At 38.0% G+C, this 25,521-nt stretch overlaps 1 protein-coding gene across 1 annotated transcript; it reads right to left on the reverse strand.

The window, feature by feature from the left end:
* Nucleotides 1–21,345: 21,345 nt before the first annotated feature.
* LOC116013702 (probable pectinesterase/pectinesterase inhibitor 51) lies at nt 21,346–24,015 on the reverse strand. The gene is made up of 2 exons (XM_031253595.1): nt 22,641–24,015; nt 21,346–22,205 (listed from the first exon to the last, which is right to left on the reverse strand). Exons 1-2 carry the CDS (start codon nt 23,668–23,670, stop codon nt 21,520–21,522), a joined length of 1,716 nt encoding a protein of 571 aa, XP_031109455.1. The 5' UTR covers nt 23,671–24,015; the 3' UTR covers nt 21,346–21,519.
* Between the last annotated feature and the right edge of the window lie 1,506 nt (nt 24,016–25,521).

A 25,521-nucleotide genomic window follows, 5' to 3' on the forward strand; every position in this document is an offset into this window, starting at 1 on the left:
AAGAAGCGAATTGAACCCCCATCCTGGTGATAAGGTTGAGGAAAAATTCACGATTTTGAAATAAATTCACGTATTTTATTTTATAGGTGCACCCGATGTGCAGACAAGTACCATCCTATAAGAAGTGGTTGGCTCAACAATGGACCATGACACTCAAATCAGAAGGACTACTACAAAATAGGAAAAGTGGAAATTAGTTTTCAATGTATTTTACTTTTTATTTATTTTAAATAAAAGTTATAGTACTCCTGTAATATGTTTTATTATTGAATAAAACAAAAATTTTCATTGTGCTATTGAATATTGTTGTAAGAAAATTATTTTAGGGATCATTTTAAATATATATATATATATATATATATATATATATATATATATATATAGAATATTAATCAAATGCGGCTGTGTTAATAGGTGCGGTCGTGTGGCCAAGCTTGCGCCATTCGATTATGCTGATCTGACAGTGGTTTGTGATATATTAGAATTAGGAAGTTTTAATAGCGCTAAGGTAAGTAAGGGCTTTATTGTAATTTTAGGTGTGTTATGTGCATGTATATAATCCATAATTCTATTGTTTTGGTAATTCTCACCGACGAGAAGATCGCGACGAGACTACTGATCGTAATTGCGAGGAAATCACAGCTGGGAGAAGATCGCGTCGGAGAAGATCGCGCTGGAGAATTGGAGCTAGTCGCGGTGTGGAACTATGGATACTGGTATATTTTTGTGTTCCAGTGTTAATTTAAAAAATCTTGATTTAGATAGTTTGAATTTGTTATTATATGTTGATTGTTTTTTTGGAATAATTGATGTATTTGTTGTAATGGCGGTTTTCCGGCGACAATAATGTGTGATGATGATGGTCTTTATGTTGTTTGTTCGTGGTGACGTGTGGTGTGTTTTGTATGTGGTATGGTGTATTTTAGTAGTGAACTGTGGTGGTTTAATAGGTACGTTGTGGACTGAGAACTAGTGCATATTAGTACGTTGCATGGTGTGTTTTAATATGTATGTTGGTGCATTTTTATTTGATTAGTTGTAGTATGAGTACGGGGGCAATGTTGCGTTGTAATTTGTTCAATTGAATGGTGTGTTTTGTTAGAAATTTAGGTGCGTTTTAAGAGAGCAGTTGCATTTTTGTTTATTTTGGTTATTGGTGTGATTTGATCTGCACACTGGTGCATTTTATTTGACAATGGTGTATGTGTGAATATGAATTCTGCTAGTGGGGTTTGTGATGAAGGTTATTCCATAGACATTGGTGTAGAAGGCAGTTCTTGTGATATGGAAATATCACTCGGTATGACTAAGTATTGGCGTCCAATTTGTGGCAACAGTTTGAAGCCTCATGTCGGGCAACAGTTTGATTCCTTGGATAGTGGTTTTGGTTTTTATAAACAATATGCTGGCTCTGTTGGTTTTGACTGTAGGCAGAGCACAACTCGAAGGGGTAGAGATGGTGGTATTGTGTTGAAGCATACAACTCGAAGGGGTAGAGATGGTGGTATTGTGTTGAAGCATGTTGCTCGAAGGGGTAGAGATGGTGGTATTGTGTTGAAGCATGTTGCATGTAGTCGTGAGGGGTTCAAGCATAGCAATTGTAGTGATGCGAAGAGGCGGAGGTTAACAAGTAGGGTTGGGTGTAAGGCTAAGGTGGTTTTTAAATTAACAAGTAGGGTTGGGTGTAAGGCTAAGGTGGTTTTTAAATTCATACCGAAAGTTGGGTGTAAGGCTAAGGTGGTTTTTAAATTCATACCGAAAGGTGGGTGTAAGGCTAAGGTGGTTTTTAAATTCATACCGAAAGGGTGTTATTCTGTGCATTTTTTTGAGGAACGGCATACCCATTCAGTGTGTTCATCTATTGCTAAGTAGTTTCTAAAAGTCAATCGCAATCTTGATGTTGGCCATCAAATTTTTGTTGCAAGTTGTGTTCGGGCAAACATTGGCCCTACTCGGCCGCATAAGTTATTCAAGGAGATTGTTGGTGAGTATTCTAATGTGGGGGCTACTCGGTCGTATAGGTTATTAAAACGCACCTAAATTTCTAACAAAACACACCATTCAACTGAACAAATTACAACACAACATTGCCCCCGTACTCATACTACAACTAATCAAATAAAAATGCACCAACATACATATTAAAACACACCATGCAACGTACTAATATGCACTAGTTCTCAGTCCACAACGTACCTATTAAACCACCACAGTTCACTACTAAAATACACCATACCACATACAAAACACACCACACGTCACCACGAACAAACAACATAAAGACCATCATCATCACACATTACTGTCGCCGGAAAACCGCCATTACAACAAATACATCAATTATTCCAAAAATACAATCAACATATAATAACAAATTCAAACTATCTAAATCAAGATTTTTTAAATTAACACTGGAACACAAAAATATATCAGTATCCATAGTTCCACACCGCGACTAGCTCCAATTCTCCAGCGCGATCTTCTCCGGCGCGATCTTCTCCCAGCTGTGATTTCCTCGCAATTACGATCAGTAGTCTCGTCGCGATCTTCTCGTCGGTGAGAATTACCAAAACAATATAATTATGGATTATATACATGCACATAACACACCTAAAATTACAATAAAGCCCTTACTTACCTTAGCGCTATTAAAACTTCCTAATCCTAATATATCACAACCACCGTCGGATCAGCATAATCGAATGGCGCAAGCTTGGCCACACGACCGCACCTATTAACACATGCCGCATTTGATTAATATTCTATATATATATATATATATATATATATATATATATATATATATATATATATATATATATAAAGATTCAATATGTCTTTTTTGTGCATATGTAACATGACGTATGAAATGCATGCTAAAATGATTTAATGACGAAACAGAATGTAACAAACATGTTGGATGTTGAAATCTAGAAAATGACTTTGGTTATAGTTAATGTTGAACAAAAACGATTTCAAATTAATCATTTTGTGAAAAATGGAAAAACTATATAATCGCGAGCGTTTAGCTCAAGCATATTGAATATGTTCAATAATACTGTTAATATGATTAAATAGATGATAAAACTTATTTTTTACTTTATTTTAGCCCTTACCTTATTCTATTTTGTGCATATTATGGTGTGTTAAGTTGGAAAATTGGACTAATTAATGTGCCTTTGCTTATAGTTTCATCTAGGGGTGGGCAATTCAGTTCGGTAAAACCAAACCGTACCATATAGTACCGAACTAGTTCCGTTCAATAATATACCAAACAACTGAACAGTAATGGATTTTTGTATACCAAACGGTTAGGTAAAAATCCAAACCGAACCGAATGGTTCGGTAAAAAATCAAATTGAGTACCGTTTATTTTATTTTTTTTTGAAATAATAATAATAATAATAATAATAATAATAATAATAATAAAGAAGTAAATTCATGTCCCTTGTTGTCTGCTCTGTCATTCAGCTCATATTCTCACTAGTATTTCTCTTAATTTTTTTTATTTGATTTCTTTATGTCTTGTTCTCTACTTTGTAGTTTTGTTGTTTGTCACTATTGTTCTTTGCCTAACAATTATCTCTAACTTGAGTTATTCTTACAATATTCAGTATTTTCCTTAGTTTCATGTTTCTATGAAATTAATGTGCTTCAACATCATTCTAATTTTTATTTCTAGTGCTTGGAAATAGTTTGGAAATATATCTCCAGGGAAAATTATTTTCCAGTACTAGAATATATTTCCAATGCACTGAAAATATGTTTTGCCAAGCAATAATGGATTGTGTCCAAAAATTAACTATACATTATTTGACATTTGTTCTCCAAATATTAACTATATAGATGGATGATTCTTCATCTTTTCAACAAAACATTCCAAGTGAGCCAATAAAAGAGTCGGTTGGGTAAAAAAGCCAACTGATGTTTGGTAATTAATACTTAGTAGTGTGTTTAAACTATGGATTGTTATTTTGTTATATAATGTTTAGACTTTGGATTTGGACTATGTGAATATGTATTGTTTGGTAGTGTGTTTGAAAAATTAGGAAATGTTGAAAATTGAGGTTCTTAAACCGAACCGAACTAATTCTAAACTGAAACCAAACTTTTTCAAATCGAATCAAAACCGAACCGAACTATAATGTTAAACTGAGTGGTATCAATTTTTTAATATCAAAATACCGAAACCAAAAATGAAAAAGAAAAAAAAAAACAAACTGAATCTCGAAATGTCCACCCCTTGTACTTTCATCTAATTGCACAATGAAGGGAAAAGAAAGCATTTTGGAGCAAATTTGACCAATTAAAGAGTTGAGAAATGCATAGAAATGAAGCAAAAGGTCATTTTGGAACGACTTGGGAAGAAATGGCGTTGAATTGGATAAAACAGGGATGTGGTGTGCTTTCAGCATCAGCCACGAGCGTCAACATACATGCCTGTGAGAGAGGTCTTTGCTGATCATGGGCATCGACATGCCTGTGATGCGACCGTCACCACATACGAGTTATGGCACGCCTGTGCCATTGCCCGAGTGTTTGCCCCTATTGTGTAATTTTATCTATAATTTTTAGATCTAAAGAGAGAGTCCAGAGAGAGATTAGAGTGAATAATAGCATAGAGACTAAGGGTAGACTGTAGAGAGAATACTCGAACCCTAGACTAAGAAAACACTTTTTCTTTCCTTTGATTTGAAAATCTATTCCCAAAAGGGTTTTATAATCATTTCCAATTTAAAGATAAATTTATTTATTACTTTATTGCTTTCATGATGACATCATTGTTTTATGTCTTTGCTTTACTTGCTGAAATTACGAGTGAGTAGTCTTATAATGACTATTTGATATCTATCGCATGGTTGTGGAGATTTTGTGTATTCTCAACACTCGTCAATACCACCTTCACTAAGGCTCGAACCCACAATCTCTCAAATAGGAAAAAAGCTTAGTGCCACTAGACCACAATGTTTTAGCTAATCTTGTTAATTATATTAAAGTAACTTGATTAGAAATACCAAAGCATACTTGTATGAAACTCAAATTTTAGACAAGTAATGGAAACGTTGGGACAATGAAGATAAATCTTGAACCACTCTACTTTTAAGTGGTGTAAGCAATTTATAAATTTGTCTCTCTTGTAGATTATATTAACACAAGGTTGTTGTGTCTATTGTTGGATTGTATGTAGGCAAGAGTTATTTACTAAATGGACTTTGAGTTCGGTGCAATAACCATACTTAATAAAAAATATTATTAATTGGACTTGCTTATTTGAGTCTTCATGTTTGTAGCATGGAATACTAGGTCATGTTAATTATAATCTATATGTAGATTAATTAGCATGGTTCGCATTCCAAATTAACGATAATCACAAATGCGATATTTGTGTTGAGACAAAACTAAGAAAAATTCCCTTTAAATTGATTAAAAGAAAAATGAAACCACTTGAATTAATCCATAGTGATGTAAGTGATTTTAGATCAATACAAATCACAATGGTAATAATTACTTTATTATGTTTATCAATGATAACACTCAATAGTGCTAACTGTATTTGCTTAAAAGCAAACACAAAGCCGTAGATAAATTTATTGATTATAAGAATAAAGTAAAAATTCAACTTAATCGTAAAATTAAGGCGGTTAGGAGCGATTGGAGTGGTGAATATGAAATAGCTATTAGTGATTTCTGCGCAAGCGTTGATATCGTACTTGAGTGTACAATACCTTATGCACCTCAATTGAATGGTATTTCTGAACGAAAAATTCATGACGTTGATTAGTTTGGTCTTACCTCCAAGTATGTGGGGTGAAGCGATTTTGACAAACAATTACCTTTTAATTTTTAAATAAGGTTCCCTGCAAATAACTTTGTAAGTCTCCTTACAAGTTGTGGAAAGGTAGGAGGTCTTCCTACAAATACTTGAAAATGTGGGTGTCTTGCCAAAGTGTTTAGGGGTCGTTTACTTCATTTCTCTGTTTTTTCATTTTCAGTTTTCCATTTCTCCATTTCTCCAATTTTTTCTTCTCTATTTCTCCAGTTTTCTATTTCTCTATTCTTCCAGTTTTTCATACCTCTAAATTTCTCGTTTTATTAAACACATACAATCATCCCATATAGCATTTGTACATTTCCACAACAAAGATAATAATAATAATAATAATAATAATAATAATAATAATAAAATTACTGGATTAGAAAAAGATTTTGTACATTTCCAAAACAAAGATAACAAGGATTGAAAATCATTTCGTCCAGATTTTCTAAATTACTAGTTAAAATGTGATTCTAATATTCTAACATGTTTATTAGAAAATGAATTAGATTTTCTGACATGTTTGATAGAAAATTGAGCATCGAAGATATGTAAAAGTTGTGACTTATACGGAAGGACCAATGTGGAAAGAAGCTATAAAAAGTGAAGTAGATTCCATCATATAGAATCACACTTAGGAACTAGTTAATCTTCATCCGGGTAGAAAACCCTTAGGATCCAAATGGGTCTTTACACGGAAGATAAAATCGGATGATTTCATCGAGAAGTACCAAGCCGAACTTGTAATTAATTGTTACAAGCAACGTGATGGTCATAACTGCTTCAATATGTATTCTCTCATGACAAAAATAAATTCCAATATGATGATACTTGTCATAACCGCAATTGTGAGACTTGGAAGTTCATCAAATGGATGTTAAAAATCATTTTCTTAAATGGCGAGTTAGATGAAGAAATCTATATGAATTGACATGAAGGACATGAGTTTGGCAGATTTATTCCTTTAGGATTAAAATTATTAGAAAACCATCTGGTTTCAAGTAAAGTGAATCTCATTATATTGATAAAATCCTTGCAAGATTTAACAATAATGATAATCAATTGAGTATGACGTCTTTTGATACAAACATACATCTATCCAAGAATCTCGGAGAGTGTATTTCTCAAGTAGAACATGCTCAGATTATTGAAAATTTAATGTTCTAATGACTTGTACTAGGCCTAATATTTCCTTTGCAGTTAGCAAACTCAGTAAATATACAAGTAACTCTAGTGATACGCACTGGAAGGACATAGTGAGAGTTATGAGATACCTAAGGTATGCTCTTAACCTTGGACTGCATTATACAAGATATCCTGATATATAGCGACGTTAATTGGATATTGAATATTAAGGACTCTAAGTCCACGAGTGGTTACATGTTCATGTTAGCCTGTGCAATTATTTCGTGGATATTTTCGAAACAATCTGTGATTGCTAGATCCATGATGGAATCTAGCTGATAGCCTAAGACAAGTTTCATGAAGAGGTTGAATGGCTACACCATTTTCTCGAGGGTACTCATAATTGGGAAAACTTGTGCCTCAGAGTTGTGTACATTGCGATAGTCAAGCCACGATTGACAGGGTACAGAGTAACATGTACAAAAGGTAAGTGTAACACCCCAAAATCATGTTTCCCAACACACTTATTTTATTAAATTCTAAAATAAAATTTTATATGTAATTTAATTTCCTACAAGAATTTTTGTCAAACGAAAGTATAATTAAATATTTTAAACTCCCTATTTCAAATGATTTGATATGAAATATTTATATATTTATCTAAGGTTTTAAAATTTCTAATTAAGGGATAAAATTATTTATCAAAATCTTGACCCAAAAGTCTATATGTGACGAACTTGTGAACCTGATAGCCAAACTTTGACCCCAATTATTTCAAAATGAACCTAACTTATTTTTTAAGTTATTATATCATCTTTAACTTGAGATTAACCCAACTTTTGACCCAAAATTATAACCTGAGGTTTTAAATCGCAAAAGAACCAAAATGCCTCTCTTATATAAGGGACACTATTCCATTGAGTCCCCTTCAATCCCTCCCATTTGCTCTTCTCCTTCATCAGACTTGCAGAGTTAGTCTACAAGGAATAAGCAAGCCATTAATAGTGAGAAACCTTCTTCTCTTCTCCTTCATTTCTTCCTTTCATCTTCTTCTTTCTTCTCCTGATCTTTTCACTGTTATGTATGTGTATATACTTGTGTATGATGTTTGTTTTGAATGATCATGTTTGGGTTACTAGGAGGTGAAGGAAGTGGGCAACATTGAAGATTAGAGGAGAGATTCGTGCTATTAGGCTAGCAAGCTTGAGGTATAACCCATTACTTCCTAAAATCTACTATTTTCTCCCATTAAAACTGACATATATGTTAGTGTTCTATACTTGAAATGTGATTGAAAATGTGTTTGAATATGTTTTTCCTGGGAATGAGGTGTTTGGGTGTTGTTTTATGTCTACATTGATGTGGGATGATGACTAGAGGTTGTATTGTTGTGGTGGAATGGTTTGGAAGTGATTTGAAGTCTGGTTATGGAGATTTTCTGGTGAAAAATGTTGCGAGTGATAAACTAGAGGCTATTACCTCTCTCATGTGTTTGCCGTGCGGGGCTGGCCACGGGCATGGGAGGCCCGTCGGTCGTACCCGCACGGGTAGGCAAGCCTAGAGTGGCAGGCCTTCAGTTGTGGTGTCGCGATACCAACGCGGCAAAACTCCGAGTTCCACCGCAATGATTCTGTGAAGCCACGAGCCTTGGCGCGAAACGACGTGTTCTGTGGCTAAGGCCTTGTCACAAACCAATCCCATGGGTCCTGGTGGCTCGTGGGTCCTCTTGGCACGTGGGCTCGAGTTTGGTTCGGTTGTGATTAGGTGCCTATGTGATATGTGTACGAAATTCTTTTTTCAAATGAGACATGATTTTTCATTATGTACTGTAAGTATAAATTGTTATATGCGTTGAGCATGATAATTTTGACTTGATATTACAATGAGTATAGCTATGGCCTTGATAATGAATGAAAATGGTGATTTGTTAGCCTAAGGGCATGTTTGGGAACGCTTGAGTCGTGATTATGGTTGTAAGTATCTATGCTTGTGCATATCTAGTGTGTATATATATGTGTGTGTGTGTGTGTTAATTTTCCTGTTTATTTAAATCAAGTTTGTACCCTATAACTAATTACATATTTTAGAAACCTAAGTTTATATGATTATGTTGTTTAAGAGTTATATAAATATTTACCTCTCTATTTTCAAGTAAAGTATATTTTAAACTTATATATATATATATATATACATATATAGATTTCTATTCAAATGTGTCAGCGCCTTTCCGTGCGGTTTACACCACTCAATGTTACGAAATGCACCACAATGAAAATGCATAAAAACACCTCATAGCTCCCCTGTTTCTAATTGTGCATTTCTGAACACTGTGTGGTGTATTTTTTCATACATAGTGGTGTGTTTTTTGGTGATGTGTACCTAATAATGCATATTTGGGTGGTGCATTTCTTAATATTGAGTGGTGTAAACCGCACGGGAAGGCGCGGTCACACTTGAACATGACCCTATATATATACACTTAATCTATTATTTGAAACCTATAATTATACCTTATGTTAGTATCTTTATATAAAATCCTATTATGAGAAGAAAGAGGGTTTGAGTTGCTTATACTACTATTATTATTTCATATGTGAGGAAAACGTATATTTTTGGAGGACTCGATTGGAGCATCATCCATTTGGAAGATATGTGGAAATGAATTGATGAATGAGGATCCGGTAGAAAAATTCTGGATAAATGTTGTCAGTAGCCTAGTAGAAAAAATCATGGGTATACTTAGGGGTTGAGCTATTACTCGTTGAGCTTGAAATCCCAGTTAGGGGGTGTGCACACTTAAGGTAGCGATCCTGATTCCAAATGTTATTTGAGTGGGGAGAGGTTGTTAGGCTAGTAGAGAGTTGTTGTGTCCAGATTTAGTGTCATTCACATTTGGTGAAGACCTAACCTCCCCACTCCCATGAGATATGATGTGGTTAATGAGACACAATGAGAATGATGGTATTGATAGAATGAATGAGTTCCCTCCCGTATTATACTATAAAGATTGACTACATTTTGAGAGTGAGAGTTATATAAATTATTCCTATGATTATCCATATACTTAACTATTTTGTATATGCTTACCTTTCTAATTATGATGATTAAATTAAACTATCTAAATCTATACTCTTCGTTGGTCAGATTTATGAGATCGTTCATGAAGCATGTTTAGTAATTCCATGTGGTATGTGGGTGTGGGTTAGGCCTACACTTACTCTCTCTCTCTCTCTCTCTCTCTCTCTCTCTCTCTCTCTATATATATATATATATATATATATATATATATATATATACTCTAAACTTGTTTAACTTACTCCATTATGAATATGAGTGGTATCTGTCTTTTGCATGGATTAAACTACCTAGTTTCCTAACCTATATATACTAATATTTTACATGGGTCGAATGGTTTATACTTAGCATGTTTATGCTAACGGGTTGTTTTCCTTTTAATCTTTTAATACCCTTTTTAGGTTCAGTTTGATGTGTGTCGAGCGCATTCTAGAGATGGACACACTAGTTGTAGTGTTTCCTTAGTTTAGTCTAATAAATTTGATTAACCCCTCCCCTTGTCTTATTGGATTTGATGTGTAGTAGTTTGGAGCTCTTGACTCTAGTATGATGTAGCATTGACTACCTTGATGTTTTGGATGGTGCATGGACACCCAGGTTATGAAGCCTTTTTTATTGGATAATGTAGTATGTTTGATAATTTTTTAGCCGAGTAGTTATATATCATAGGATGGATAACTACGGCGGTAACATCCCCAAGTATGTTTAACATTGTTTATTTCAAAATTAATAATCTAAATTTAGGCATTATTATCTATCTTTAAATATTTTATTATACTAGGCTTAATTGTTAGAATTTGGGGGTGTTACAGTAAGTCTAGACATATACGTCTTAGACATAATACTATGAAATAACTTCTCACTATTGTTGTGATCTCTATTGACTATGTGAGGTCAAATGATAATGTAGTGGTCACTAACCAAATGATAAGAAAATAGTCGTTAGAGATGTTGAAACAAGGAATGGGACTAAAGCATTTGAAATAAAAGTTCCATAGCAGATACACCTGTTAGCAATATTATTAATACTCTGTTGTCTTGTGTATAATATATAGTTTATATTTCTCTGGCTATTGTTTAGTCTTTAGTTAGTTACCTGTAGAATAGGAGAGGTCTGGGTTATCAGATATAAGCTCTCTCTCTCTCTCTCGATAATTCAATTGATTTTGAATCCTTAATCTCATCTGGTATCAGTTGCGTTAGGCCTGGTCCTGTTTTTCCTCCTACCACCGCTACACTTTCGTAACCAAACCTTCACCGCTACCATGGCCACCCCACCCACTGACCGGACAATCGCGACCACCGCGGCTCCTCCACCGGTGACGCCCACCTCCCTAACTTCCGCGCATCACTTTGTCTCCTGTAAACTCACGGCGCGCAACTATTTATTCTGGCGTACCCAGCTTGTCCCGTTCCTAAAAGGGCAAGGGCTTCTCGGTTTTATAGATGGTTCGAACCCGTGTCCTCCGGCGACCATCACCACCATCCCGCCGACTGGAACTTCGGCGTCGACGGCAACACCTCCAGAGCCCAACCCCGCGCACGCTCTTTGGATCCAACAAGATCAATCGATCTTGTCTCTGTTGATTTCATCCCTCACCGACGAAGTAATGTATCTCGCGGTTGGAAGGGATTCTGCGCGTGACGTTTGGGATTCAATCACCACTGCATTGGCATCCTCCTCGCGTTCTTGGTATCTCAGCCTTCTGGGCGAGTTTCAGACTCTACGCCAGGGCAATAGTACACCGGCTGAGTACTTAGGGAAAGCCCAGATGATTGTTGAAGCTTTATCGCTTGCCGGCCGGCCACTCTCTGCGGATGAACAGGTTCTCTACGCGTTGCGAGGTCTGAGGCCGGAATATCGCGCTATGGCGAGCGCTCTCACAGTTTCAGGAGCGACGATCACCATTCTACAGTTGGCCGACCATCTACGCGCTCAGGAGTTCATCCACAGCGACGATTTTGCGCTGGACTCGGCGGCGTCGGCGGCTCCTCCGGCGGCGTTTCACGCAGGTAGTAGCGGTCGTCACTCGGCTGACTCCAATACAGGTGGTCGCCATTCTTCTGCTGGTCGCGGGAGGCAAAGCCGTGGACGCGGGTCTTCGAATCGCGGACGAGGTGGCGGCAATATGCGATGTCAAATCTGCAGATCTCACGGGCATTCTGCTGTTTATTATTTTAAACGCTATGCAGATCGCCCAAGCCCGAGTGCAAATGTAGCAGTCTCTGGTGATCCTCTACAGGTCCAATCTGATGCTTGGTACCCGGATACGGGTGCGTCCTCTCATGCGACGCCCGATGATCAAATGCTGCAGCACTCAGATAATTACACGGGTGGTGATGTCCTTAAAGTTGGAAATGGCGCAGGTTTGGGGATCTCCCGTGTGGGTCATGCTATAATCCCATCTAATTCCAAACAATTAAAATTGTCTAATGTCCTACACGTTCCAAATCTGTCTTTACCTTTATTATCCGTTTATAGGTTCACAAATGACAATAATGTGTATTTTGAATTTCACAAAAATTGCTTTCTTGTGAAGGATTACAACACCCGGGAGGTTCTGCTTAAGGGTTCCACGGTGGGTGGCTTATACAAACTGTTGCTGCCTAAGTGTCATTCAGCCTTTCTCTCAGCCAGAGCGTCGCCAGTGGTATGGCATCAGCGGCTAGGTCATCCCCACAGTCAAGTTTTGCACCGCGTCCTACAAAGTTGCCCAGTATCACCAAATAATGCTCGCACTTCTAAAATATGTACAGCGTGCCAGTTAGGCAAATCTGCACGCTTTCCTTTAGATAGGGTTCCAAACAGTAGTAATAATGTACTAGATCTGGTATACACGGATATATGGGGTCCGTCACCTATTATTTCTGCTTCGGGTGCACGTTACTTTGTTCTGTTTGTAGACGACTTTTCACAATATTGCTGGTTTTACCCATTACGGTTAAAATCAGACATTTATAAAACTTTTGATTTGTTTCGGGCGATGGTTGAACGGCGTTTTTCCCGTTCTATCAAAGCCATTCAGTCAGATCTAGGGGGTGAATACCGCCGCCTCCATAACCTATTTGAAACACTGGGTATATAACCCATCGTCAGTTGTGTGCGTACACCCACGAACAAAATGGCCGTGTAGAGCGCCGGAACAGACACATAGTCGAAACCGGCTTAGCTCTACTTGCTGCAAGTTCCACCCCCCAACATTACTGGGACTATGCTTTTGAAACAGCAACATATTTGATAAATTGTCTTCCCTCCTCAGCCATACAGTTTCAAACTCCTCACTACCGTGTCTATAATACACATCCACCGTATACGTTCTTCCCAATATTTGGTTGTCGTTGCTTCCCATATCTTCGACCTTATAACCGACATAAAATCGAATACCGGTCTGCTCCTTGTGTCTTCTTAGGTTACCCGGTTTCCTATAGGGGATATCGTTGCATGAACCTTAACACGGGGGCGATCTTCATCTGTCGTCATGTCCGATTTGACGAATCTGTTTTTCCTTTTTCTGTACAGCCACCTATACAGGGTACCTCCTGCGATGACGTTCCTAGCCCACCTTGGGGAGCTGGTCCGATTATACCATACACTAATTCACAACCAGTAGACATGGCTCTGCCCTTGGCTCAGGAATCACCGCCATTGGCTATTCCATCGCCAACTGTTTCTACCGAGACTCATACATCCACAGGCCCAGCTCACCGTGAGGGTCACGCCATGCGGACTAGGACTAAAACCCGTGGAACAGGAGAGCAATTATATGCTCTCAATGCTACCGCCGAACCCACGTGTTATTCTCAAGCCATCGGACATCCTCAATGGCGAGACGCCATGGATCAAGAGTTTAATGCCTTGTTACACAACAACACATGGAAACTCGTGCCTCCTAATCCTCGAATGAATATTATTGGCTGCAAGTGGGTCTTTAGGACCAAGCGAAAAGCCGACGGCTCCGTCGAGCGTTACAAGGCACGTTTGGTTGCAAAAGGATTTCATCAAGTAGCAGGTGAAGACTTTTTTGACACTTTCAGCCCGGTTGTGAAGCCTACCACAGTCAGATTACTGCTCTCTTTGGCAGTTTCTAACAACTGGATCCTTCGACAGTTGGATGTTCATAACGCGTTTTTAAACGGACACTTGTCAGAAACAGTCTATATGAAACAACCTCCCGGTTACGAAGATCCTACGCACCCAGGACACGTATGCCATCTTCAGCGCTCTCTCTATGGGTTAAAACAGGCACCCCGGGCATGGTTTAACAGACTACATGAGTTCTTAGTGGCGACGGGATTCTCAGCCTCTAAAACCGATGTCTCACTTTTTTACTACACCGTTCGCACGTCTCGGGTTTTCTTGCTCGTTTACGTAGATGATATCCTCATGATGGGTAACGACAACACATTAATCGACAGTCTTCTCAAACGGCTTTCCTGTACGTTCAAGATACGAGACTTAGGCACTCCAAGTTTCTTTTTGGGTATAGAGATTGTTGCCGACAAGACAGGCTTCGTACTCTCTCAGCAACGGTACATGAAGGATATATTGACACGAGCAGGGATGTCTGACTGCAAACCTCTGTCTACACCAGCGGCTGTCACTCAACCAGCTACCCCGACTCTAGATCTGTTCGACAATCCGACTCAGTATCGGCGTCTAGTTGGGGCACTGCAGTATCCCACCATCACGCGGCCTGACCTATCCTACTCTGTTAACAGGCTTTGTCAGTTCATGCATTCCCCAACCACAGATCATTGGGGTTTACTAAAGCGAGTACTCCGCTATATCAAGGGCACTCAACACTATGGTCTTCGACTGTCGTCCTCTACCTCCACTGAGTTGCATGCTTACTCTGATTCAGATTGGGCTGGGTGTCCCGTCGACAGGAAGTCTACTAGTGGCTACGCTGTCTTTTTTGGTAATAACCTTATTTCTTGGCTCTCTAGGAAGCAACGCACTGTGGCTCGCTCGTCTACAGAGGCTGAATACAAGGGTTTGGCAGATGTCTCTGCGGAGGTCACTTGGGTTGTCTCGCTGTTACGGGAACTTGGACTCCATTCCGGCAAACCGGTTCAGCTATGGTGTGATAATCTTGGCGCAACATATTTAGCGGCCAATCCGGTTTTCCATGCTCGTACGAAGCATGTGGAAATTGACTACCACTTCGTTCGTGACAAGGTCGCTGCTGGAGAGTTCGTGGTCGATTTTATTTCTACTCGGGATCAACTAGCTGATATCTTCACCAAACCGCTTCCTGCTCCGCGCTATCAAGCTCTCCGAGACAAGCTCAATGTTGTCGCTCTCCAACCTTGTGCTTGAGGGGGTGTGTTAGCAATATTATTAATACTCTGTTGTCTTGTGTATAATATATAGTTTATATTTCTCTGGCTATTGTTTAGTCTTTAGTTAGTTACCTGTAGAATAGGAGAGGTCTGGGTTATCAGATATAAGCTCTCTCTCTCTCTCTCGGTAATTCAATTGATTTTGAATCCTTAATCTCATCCACCCAACCTAGGTGGCACCTAGATTCAATGGAACAACTAAATTATGGAATAGAGTGTGTCACTGTGGGGGTCTCGAACAACCAACCACTCCTCACTGAACAGTGACTCTTATGCGAGGATATATTGCATGCTTATTGCTTTAATGATTTGAAGCATCAGTTGGCATGAGTGAGTATGCGGGATACTTGAAAAAAAATCACCAATGTGAGAGAGAAGTGAGACCGATTCAAAGAAGAATTGATTTGTCTCAATTCTTAAGAAACTCTTGCAGAACTAGAAGTGGCGTTCTATAGCCAAACTGAGCCTACAATTGGTTTAACTTAGCCTGAAGCCTTTTTAAACATGAGAACATAGCAAAGGTTGGAAGTAGGGATGGAAATAAGCCGAGCCAAACTGAGTTTTATAAAATTAAGCATGAGCCTATTACAAAAATCTAAGGCCTAGGCATGTATGTAGGCTTTTTGTTAGGCTCAAGCTTGAGCCTACAATTGGCTTAGCTTGGCTTGAAACCTTTTTAAACATGATAACATAACAAAGGTTGGAAGTAGGGATGGAAATAGGTCGAGCCGAGATGAGTTTTATAAAATTAGGCCTAAGCCTTTTATGAAAATCTAAGGCATGGACCTAGGCATGTATGTAGGCTTTTTGTTAGGTTCAAGCCTAAGTCTACAATTGGCCTAACTTAGCTTGAAGTCTTTTTAAAAGCGTGTTTAATATGTAGGACATTAAAAAGGCTTCAAAGCAATTTGAGCCTATTTAAAGTCTACATGTTAAGTCTTTTTAAAAACTTTAATAAGTATTTCTAAATAATTTAAGAAATATACCTAATACAAAACTAATACATAACTACATAAGTATATCGCCACAAGTCACGGGTTCACGACTACAAAATGCTTCTTAACTTGTTTAGGAATAAATTCAATTGTATTATTTCTTGTAATCATTTATAATCTCATAAATAGTTAACAATCAACTCACGTAATTAAGTCGTGGCACTTCATTAAATATTATAACAGTAAGAACAATTAATAAATTAAACAATAAGAACACTTATTGTAGGATTAGTAGCAATGCTTATAGTTTAATCAAAATTTACAATGAGATTTTAGAGATTGAGGGTTAAGTTTTGGTAATTATATATACTTTAGGTTATATTGTAAATATAAAAATATATTAGGTATAAGATAGAATATATATATATATATATATATATATATATATATATATATATATATATATATATATATATATATAAAATAGATCAAATGAAAATGCTCTCCAAGTACAAAATGTGCACAGTTGCTAACCATAGATATAGTCCAAATCAATAGCCCAGGTGGAATATTAATTAAAAAATGCGTGGTGGCATAATTTTAATTTTGAGTAAGTCAGCTTGTCTTTTGTATCCGCGTGAACATTTTTTCTTCTTCAATTGCACATGTTTCTTTCTTCAAGTGCATATTTCTCTTCTTCGAGTGCATATGTTTTGTTTANTATATATATATATATATATATATATATATATATAAAATAGATCAAATGAAAATGCTCTCCAAGTACAAAATGTGCACAGTTGCTAACCATAGATATAGTCCAAATCAATAGCCCAGGTGGAATATTAATTAAAAAATGCGTGGTGGCATAATTTTAATTTTGAGTAAGTCAGCTTGTCTTTTGTATCCGCGTGAACATTTTTTCTTCTTCAATTGCACATGTTTCTTTCTTCAAGTGCATATTTCTCTTCTTCGAGTGCATATGTTTTGTTTAGTACATAGTTTCTCCTTTGAGTGCAAAAAATTGGCCTTCAAGTGCATGTTTTCCTTTTCTAAGAGTGCACAATTAATTTCCTTCAAATTTTCCCTTTAAGTGTCTTTTTTTTCTCCCTTGCCTTCTAGTAATTCTCTTTATGCCTTCAAGTGCTCAATTTCACGCCTACAAGTGTATGTGTGTCTTACTATTGTGTAAAAAAAATACTTTAGCATTCCAATAAATCCTTTTTTTCCTACTAGTGTATGTTTTAAGCCTTCAAGTGCATGTTTGCCTTCGAGTACATATTTTTTGCCTTCAAGTACACATTTTTATGCCTTCAAGTGCATTTTTTTTTCCTTCAAGTGCACAATTCTTGGTCTGTATTTGTTATATCTTTTGCATTCTTTTCAATAACATATAACTAATTTCTAATTAAATTTGTGAGATTTACAAACAATTTGTATAGGTAATTGCTTTAATAACACTTAAGTTGAATAACTTTCTTTTTGGTACCATAAATTGCATCAATTGCACATCTATTTGCCTTTAAGTGCAACATTTTTGCCTTCAAATGCATTTTTTTGTACCTTCAAGTAGGGATGACAATTTCAATCCACCCCGTGGATATCCACTCCGCATGGGTCGGGTTGGATTCGGGTTCTATGTGCAAAACCTACCTAGAACACCACCCGACCCACCATGTGTGTGTGTGTGTGTGTGTGTGTGTGTGTGTGTGTGTGTATATATATAATAGTAAAATAAGTACTAGTATTTAGTTTATTATAAAAGTTTGGGAAAATTGTAATTTTTACCCCTCCATAATATGTCAATTATCAATGTCACCCCTGAATTATTAGTGGTGTAAATGTTGCCCCTCAATACGTCATAGCTACCGTGAATATTTACACCACGGGAGGGGCAATATATGTACCATTTTTGAAAATTGAGGGGCAATATTTACACCACTAATAATTCAGGTGTGACATAGATAATTGACACATATTATGGAGGGGCATAAATTACAATTTTCCCTAGAAGTTTCTATAACTTCGGGTAACTTTTTACTATATTTATATTTAAACAACTAAGTTTATTTTTAAAAATTAATAATTTAGTTATTATATTTGGATTTTTTTTTGTTTTTTTTTTTTGTTTTAGTATAACTAATGAATTTTATGATTTTATTATGTGTAAGTAATATAAATATTATTTTTTGAAAAAAAAAATTAAGAAGATGATAAGTGATGGGTACCTGCATCTGGTGGGGGTGGGGGTAGGTTTAGAAAAAATCCACCCGATGCGGGTTGGGGTGGGTGGAGAAAATATATGGTGGGTCGGGTGATGGATGTAGCCTTCCCCGACCCACCCCAGGCCCATTGTTATCCCTACCTTCAAGTGTATGGTTTTGAGATTTCAAGTGTACATTTCGTATAGAATTTCTTTTAACAGTCAATGATCATGGTTAACCGCATTTTTGCACCGGAAGTAGCTTTCACACTTAATCCAAAACATATGTGTGTATGTGTGTGTGTGTGTGTAAATAGGCCAGGCTTGTAGGCGTAAAGGCCGAGTCTGGTATATATATAGGTCTGGCCTGTTTAGTTTAATAAGCTCTGAAATGGGCTCAAGGTTGGTCTTTTAACCAAACAAGCCAAGCCTAGCTAGGTCTTAGTTAGGCAAAGCCATAAGCCACTTTGTAGGAGTCTAGCCTATTCCCATCCTTAGTTGAAAGGTACTTGTGTGAGATATGTCATCTATAGAAATAGCAGTCCGGTTTAAAGACATCGTGTTCCACCTGACAGCTAGTGGAGTAAATATATCTTCACAAGAAAATGTTCAAAAGGTAACACCTACTTATCCTATGTAGGCATTAACAGTTGAACACAATCGTGTTGTTTTTTAGTACCGCAAAATCAATTTTCATTCATGTTGAGGATTGTTGGAAATTTTAGCTAAAATGGCAATTTTAAGTATCTATTTTGTGGTACAAATATATGTGGGGTCCACTTCTGATTTGGGTTGGGTCAAAGTGGATTCGAGTTCTTCATAGTGAAATGAAGAAATTGGTATATTATATGCTCAAACTAGATAATGGGTGAATGAGAAATTGATTATCAATGTAGACCCATTTGGTTGGAAAATGGAGGGGGGAAACTTGGAAGTAGCATTTGTCTCACATTGAAAATGGACGTGAGTTTGCACTAATATATGCTTATTAATATGACCATTTTGAACATTGTAATACGGTTATTAAATCAGATTTATGTGACATATTAATGTCAATCATGCTCGGAATGGGCTCCAACCGCATCTTGACGGCCTTTCTTGGTAATCACCATGATGGTAGGTGCAACAGATTCACACAAAATCACACACAAAAAAGGGGAAATAACGGGACTTGAACTGAAAATGTCATGGGCTTTCATTTGATCTCAGCAGACGGCACCAATGTTGGTTTTACGACCTTTGGGCTAGGCCTATGCGCAACCCGACTTACTCGAAATCCGAAACAATTAATTATGTGGATATCCGAACCCGATATTTCAAAATCCGAACCGACCCAAAATTTCTCACAAGTTGAGTAATTCAAGTAGGGGATATAAAAATATATCCGACCCACCTGAATATCCAAAAAAAAAAAAAAAGATTTAGGTATGTATATGTATATACAATGTCATATACCCCACACATGCGAGAGCGCGCGCATATATATATATATATATATATATATATATATATATATATATATATATATATATATATATATATATGAAATTAACCATCAGCCAACAACAACCCTAGATCATTTCCTCATTTGCTCAACCCTAAACCTCTAACCGCCTCCTTCCCCTCCACCTTTACCGACTTCACCAGTTCACCCCCACCATCACCACGGCTTTGCCACTGCCATCACCTTCTCCCACCGTCAATTCACCACCTCCAATTTCATCTCCACCCCCTCCCAAAGAATTACCACCACCCCCTATTGCAACACCACCTTTCCTTCCTGTTGTTTCACCACCGCAACATCACCTCCCACAAATGTGAGAGTTCCACCACCTATTGATTCTCCCCCGCCATAAATTGTAAAGCCACCTCCTGCATTGACATCGCCACCCCACCATCTAGTAATACTTCCCATGCATCATTTCCTTCTATTCCCTCATCGCCTTTGCCACATAATATTTCCACTCCTCCTCCTCCAAACCCTACACCTGCAAGGTTGCAACTTGAGCTCCACCTCCCTCGACACGGGCTCAAATTGGCATAGAGAAACCAACGGCTAGGTCGGCTACCCCTAGCCCAACTATTCTTTCAGACACTACCTCTAGGGGTTTTGGGGGAATTTTGTTGGTGTAATTTTGGAGGTTTTTATTGTTACTCTTGGTGTAGTTGAGGTCTGGTCTAAAAGAAAGCAAAGGAAAGGGAGGCTGCCTCTACATTTCATTCCTCCCAAAATTTAGGTATTCTTTGAAGCATAATGAGAGTGTGTTTATTGCCTAATTGTATGTTTTAAGTTTTAATTTGTAAGTTTTAAGTTTCAAGTTTTAACTTGATGGTTGTAATTTGTACTCTCTCCATCCCATTTTATGTGTCTCGATTTTATTTTTAATTTAAATTTTAATAATATTAAGTTTAGTATGAATATACAAAATTTATATATTTAAAAACTACACTAAAGTTTTAAAAAAAAACTACACTAAAATTATTATTAGACACAGAAAATCAAATTTTAAAATAAATAAAAACAATTAAAAAAATAAACAAAGCGAAAGAGTTAGATTTGACCCATGAATAATAAGTATGACAAATAAAATAGGACAGAGTGAGTAATTTTCTTTTACCTTTTCTTTTTTTTTTTTCTTTTTTTTTTTAAATATGATTTTGGAGGCTAACTCCATCACCTTGATAAAGAGTCTAGTGCTCACGCTTTCCCTAAATGCACGCTCAAGCTTCTCTGGGAGGCTCACTCCATCGCGTTGCCCGAGGGTCTTGTGCCAAGCACTCTATTCGAGGCTCACTAACAGACCGCTACAAGGCCGACCTCTCGGGTCCCATTCCCAATACCCAATCCATCAGTACTAATTTGACATGAGTAAACTAAAGTTGTAATTACATAGCTAGGTTCAGGTTGGGGTTGGAAATGGCATATATAGTTTCATCCTCATCATGTTACATGTATGCCTGCAATACTACAACCACATACCTACTTCTATAACAATCATTCAACACAATAGGGCTCTTCACAATTAGGAAGATGTAGGGATCCATTGATCACCTTGAATGAAGTTGTCTATAGAGTAGGATGATACATGTTCCGCCGGAATTTGGCTGCTCCAATTTACACGTCCAGACGTCGTAGCTCCCGCCCCGGTGTTCTGGAACTCCCCATAATACAGAGTCTTCAACGCGAAATCGCCACTCCACGGCATCCATCCATCTGGTGAAATCAGCGCTTCCAACGTACATTTTATAAAAACCGTCCTGGAGTACTCCTTCCACGGCCTCCCTAAGTAATTCTTGTGCACCTTAGGCTTGCTGAAATACAACCTCATGTAGTCGGCTGTGCCATTAATGACGCAGTTCTGGAAGACAAAGCCGGTGGACTGGCCGGGGTCGATCCTGCCGTGAGCTGTGACGGCATTGTTTTCGCCCTTCTCGGGGTTGGTTTGCCTGGGGGCGACGAGGATGGTGCAGTCTTGGAAGAAAGAGGCAGAGTTGCCAAAAATGAAGTCGACGTTGCCTTGGATACGGCAAGACTTGTAGTATTGGCGCAGGGAATGGGCGTAGAGAGTATCTTGATTGCCTAGGAATTCACAGTTTTCTACAATGGAAAGATCGCTGTCTGATCGGAAGGCCACTGCTTGGTGAGCATCAGGCCCTGCCTTGTTCTGGAACGTCACACCACTCGCCATGAATCCATCCCCAACAACACCTGACAAGACAACACCCACAACATCAATCAATATTTAGAAAAAAAAACACAAGGAATAAGGGTGTTGAATTACACATCTAAAATTAGACTCACAAACGATCCTGACCAAACCTTATTAGTGAGATGAATCGGTCAAAATAGAAAAATAATTAATGGTACAAACTAGAAATATAAAGTATTTATTGGTTATTAGGAAAAGTGAAATTCGTTTTAAAAAAATATAATATTCCCATTTTTCATTTAAAAAAAAGGAAATTTTATTCTTTATTAGTATTATTATTAACTAATTACATATAAGAATTCTAAGGGTGTTTTCGTCATTCCATATGAAATTGGTTATTTTCTGCGGGCGTAAATTATAATTAGTGTAATACAAAGTGCGGATTGAAAAAACCCAAAAAAAAAACAAAGTGCGGATTGAAGCGATTTACTCACCGACAGTGGCAGAATTATAGGTACTAACTCCAAGCATGCCCACGTTCAAAGATCCCGTAATGACAGTTTTGCCCATGCCTTCCCCTAGAAACACCACATTTGTTTTCTCGAAAGGGACCCGAACTATCTCGTCGTAAACGCCAGCCTTTACGAGTATCACAAACTTGCGGTCCCGACTGAAATTGGGGGCGGCATTAACCGCATCTTGGATTTTGCTGTACTTGCAGCTGCCGCCGTCAGGGCAAACCGTCACGTCCGGCGTCAATCCCGTGGGAACTCCGCCGCTGATACCCGACCCGGAACTGCCGGTCCCTTCCCAGAAGCCGTCGCGCTCCGTTTTGACCGGGCCCCATGACCCGGTTTCTTTCCCGTTCCGGTCGTAGTTCACCAGCATTCCCAGCGCGTTGCTGGTGAGTCCGATGAGCGAGTTGGTGAACGCCATCGTGCTGTTCACCAGCGCGGTGTTGTTGACGTACTTGAGCGCCGACCAACAGTCGTAATGGTATACGAGGACGGCGCTCATCCAGGCCCGGGCGTCTTTGATCTTGCCGCTCATCAGGGCATCGCCCACAGATTCCATCCGACGCTCCACGTACCCATAGAGCTCAAGACACGTTTTCGCCGCGTCGGATCGGTTCTTATTGTCGGAGGACTCGGCCAGGATGCTCTTCACCATGGACTCGGCCTGCTTTAGGTTCTCGGAAGAGACCCGCATGGCTGACTGGATGATCTGGACCGCCGTCGGGTTGGTGGGCACCTGACCCGTGGCAGCCAGTGCGGCCTCGCAAGCCGGTGGGTCGACCGAGACCTTGCAGGCATCGCGGGCGGCGGCCGGTAAACCCACGGCAGGGGAGTGGATGCTCCGGTGGCGTGAAGCGGATGAGAGGGTGAAGAATAGGACAAGGGAGAGGATGAGAGCGAGAGAAAAAGCTGAAGCCATGGAAATGTAGCAGAGCTTTGATCGATAGAGGGGTTTGGCAGAGTTTGTGGCCCATAAAGGAAGCCTTTTTATAGACTTTCTGGGTGGCATCGTGACTCGTAAGTGGGAGGGAATTGATTATTGATTATTGATTATTGAGGGAGGGTTTTGGGTAATTGCAACAAGAATCGACAAATGACAGGCATTGACTGGAAAATCAAGAATCGATAAACTTATACGTATTTACATAGATACAGTTTGGATGGGGATGGAGTCACGGGTTCAATAGCTGACGAGAGTAGAGTGTAATTGGAAGAGGCGGCGTGGCCACTGGGAGAAGAGAGCACTATTGATGGTGTGATATTAAGGATCTTGGCTGTATTCAACCGCAGATCTGCCAAACAGGAAAGGAAAGGAAAGGAAAGGTTAGATGAAAAGGCCAAAGGGTGTGTTTATTTTACTATTTACAGAGGAAAGTGGTTGGATATTTGGACTGGACTGATATAGGGGATTTTAAATTTTGGGCCTGCACACTGCTTTTGGGGCTTTATGTATTCGACTACGCAAATTATGGCGTGCACCCGACCTGGGTCCAAAACGACGCCGTTACACTATATAAAAAAAAAATTTACTAAACATATAGCGTTGAAATGTGTGAATGTGAAGGTTTCAAATTGTGAATATAGAATTTGTGAATGTAGAGTTATGAATGTGTGAATTGTAGTAGAGTTAGCCGCCCTGAAATGTGTGAATGTGGAGGGTTTAAATTGTGAATATGGAGTATAGAATTTGTGAATGTAGAGTTATGAATGTGTGAATTGTTAACAGAGTTCTAGCAACTTGTAGCGCTGTAATATGTGAATGTGGAGTTTTCAAATTGTGAATGTGGAGTATAGAGTCTGTGAATGTAGAATTTGTGTTCTGTTATGATGAGGAGCCGCCGTTAAATTTTTTTTTTTTAATAAAAAAATAAATTTGTGAAACGACGTCGTATTGGACCCAGGTCCACCTTGCAAGGTGGACCTGGGTCCACGGCATAACTACTGATTCAACTATTCGTCTTCTTATTTTTCTCTCTTTATTTTTATTTTCACAACTCAAGATTTTTTTTTAAAAAATTTTGCTTGACTAAAAATAATAAACCAATCAAAACGCAAAAGGAAAAGAAAGAAAATGCATCTTTGTATGCATAGAAAGCTTAGAAACTTAATTTGATATGAATAATAAAATGGGTAGCTTTTATGTTTAGGTTCTGCATTATCTTTGTATGAATAACAAATTCTCCTCCTTGCATTTGCATATGAAGCAATCGTGCTTATGAGTTGGGGACGTGGAAGAAAGAGAAAGGAGGAAGGGTTATTGCGTCGTTACAATTAAGTAAGACAGATAAAATAAGGAAGTACTATTTTAGAAAAAAAATCAGTAAATTTTAGTATGCACTCCATAGTCCATAGTATAGATCAATTAGTGATTCTTATTTATTACTCCATTTGATTAGACATATATATAGTTATAATAATTGTATAAATAAATTTCCTATTAGCTATAAAGTCAAACACTTACCATTCATTGACCATTGTAATAATTCTCTTTTTTTTAAAAAAAAAAAATTTATACCATTATTTTTAATGAAATTTTAGCAAATCTCAATCGTTTGGTGAACCCCTCATTATCTACTCAGCATACCACCTTCTACGAAGTCGTAAACCAAATCCCAACATAAATCTTCAAAACCACTATCATAAGTTTGTGATCTCCAGATATTCCATTGCAATATATCTTGAACATATCTCTCATATTCTCATTATCTCACAGCATTAAAAGTAAGCACTCAATCAGTAGCCTAATAAACAAATCTAATCTGTCTTATAGTTTTATTAGTGATGGTAATCTAAAAATTAAAAAACATTATTCAGGTAAGAGTATAACTTCAAAAAATCCCCCCCCCCCCCCCCCCCCCCC

The sequence above is a fragment of the Ipomoea triloba genome, chromosome 3, assembly GCF_003576645.1.
Source record: "Ipomoea triloba cultivar NCNSP0323 chromosome 3, ASM357664v1".
Lineage (NCBI taxonomy): Eukaryota > Viridiplantae > Streptophyta > Magnoliopsida > Solanales > Convolvulaceae > Ipomoea > Ipomoea triloba.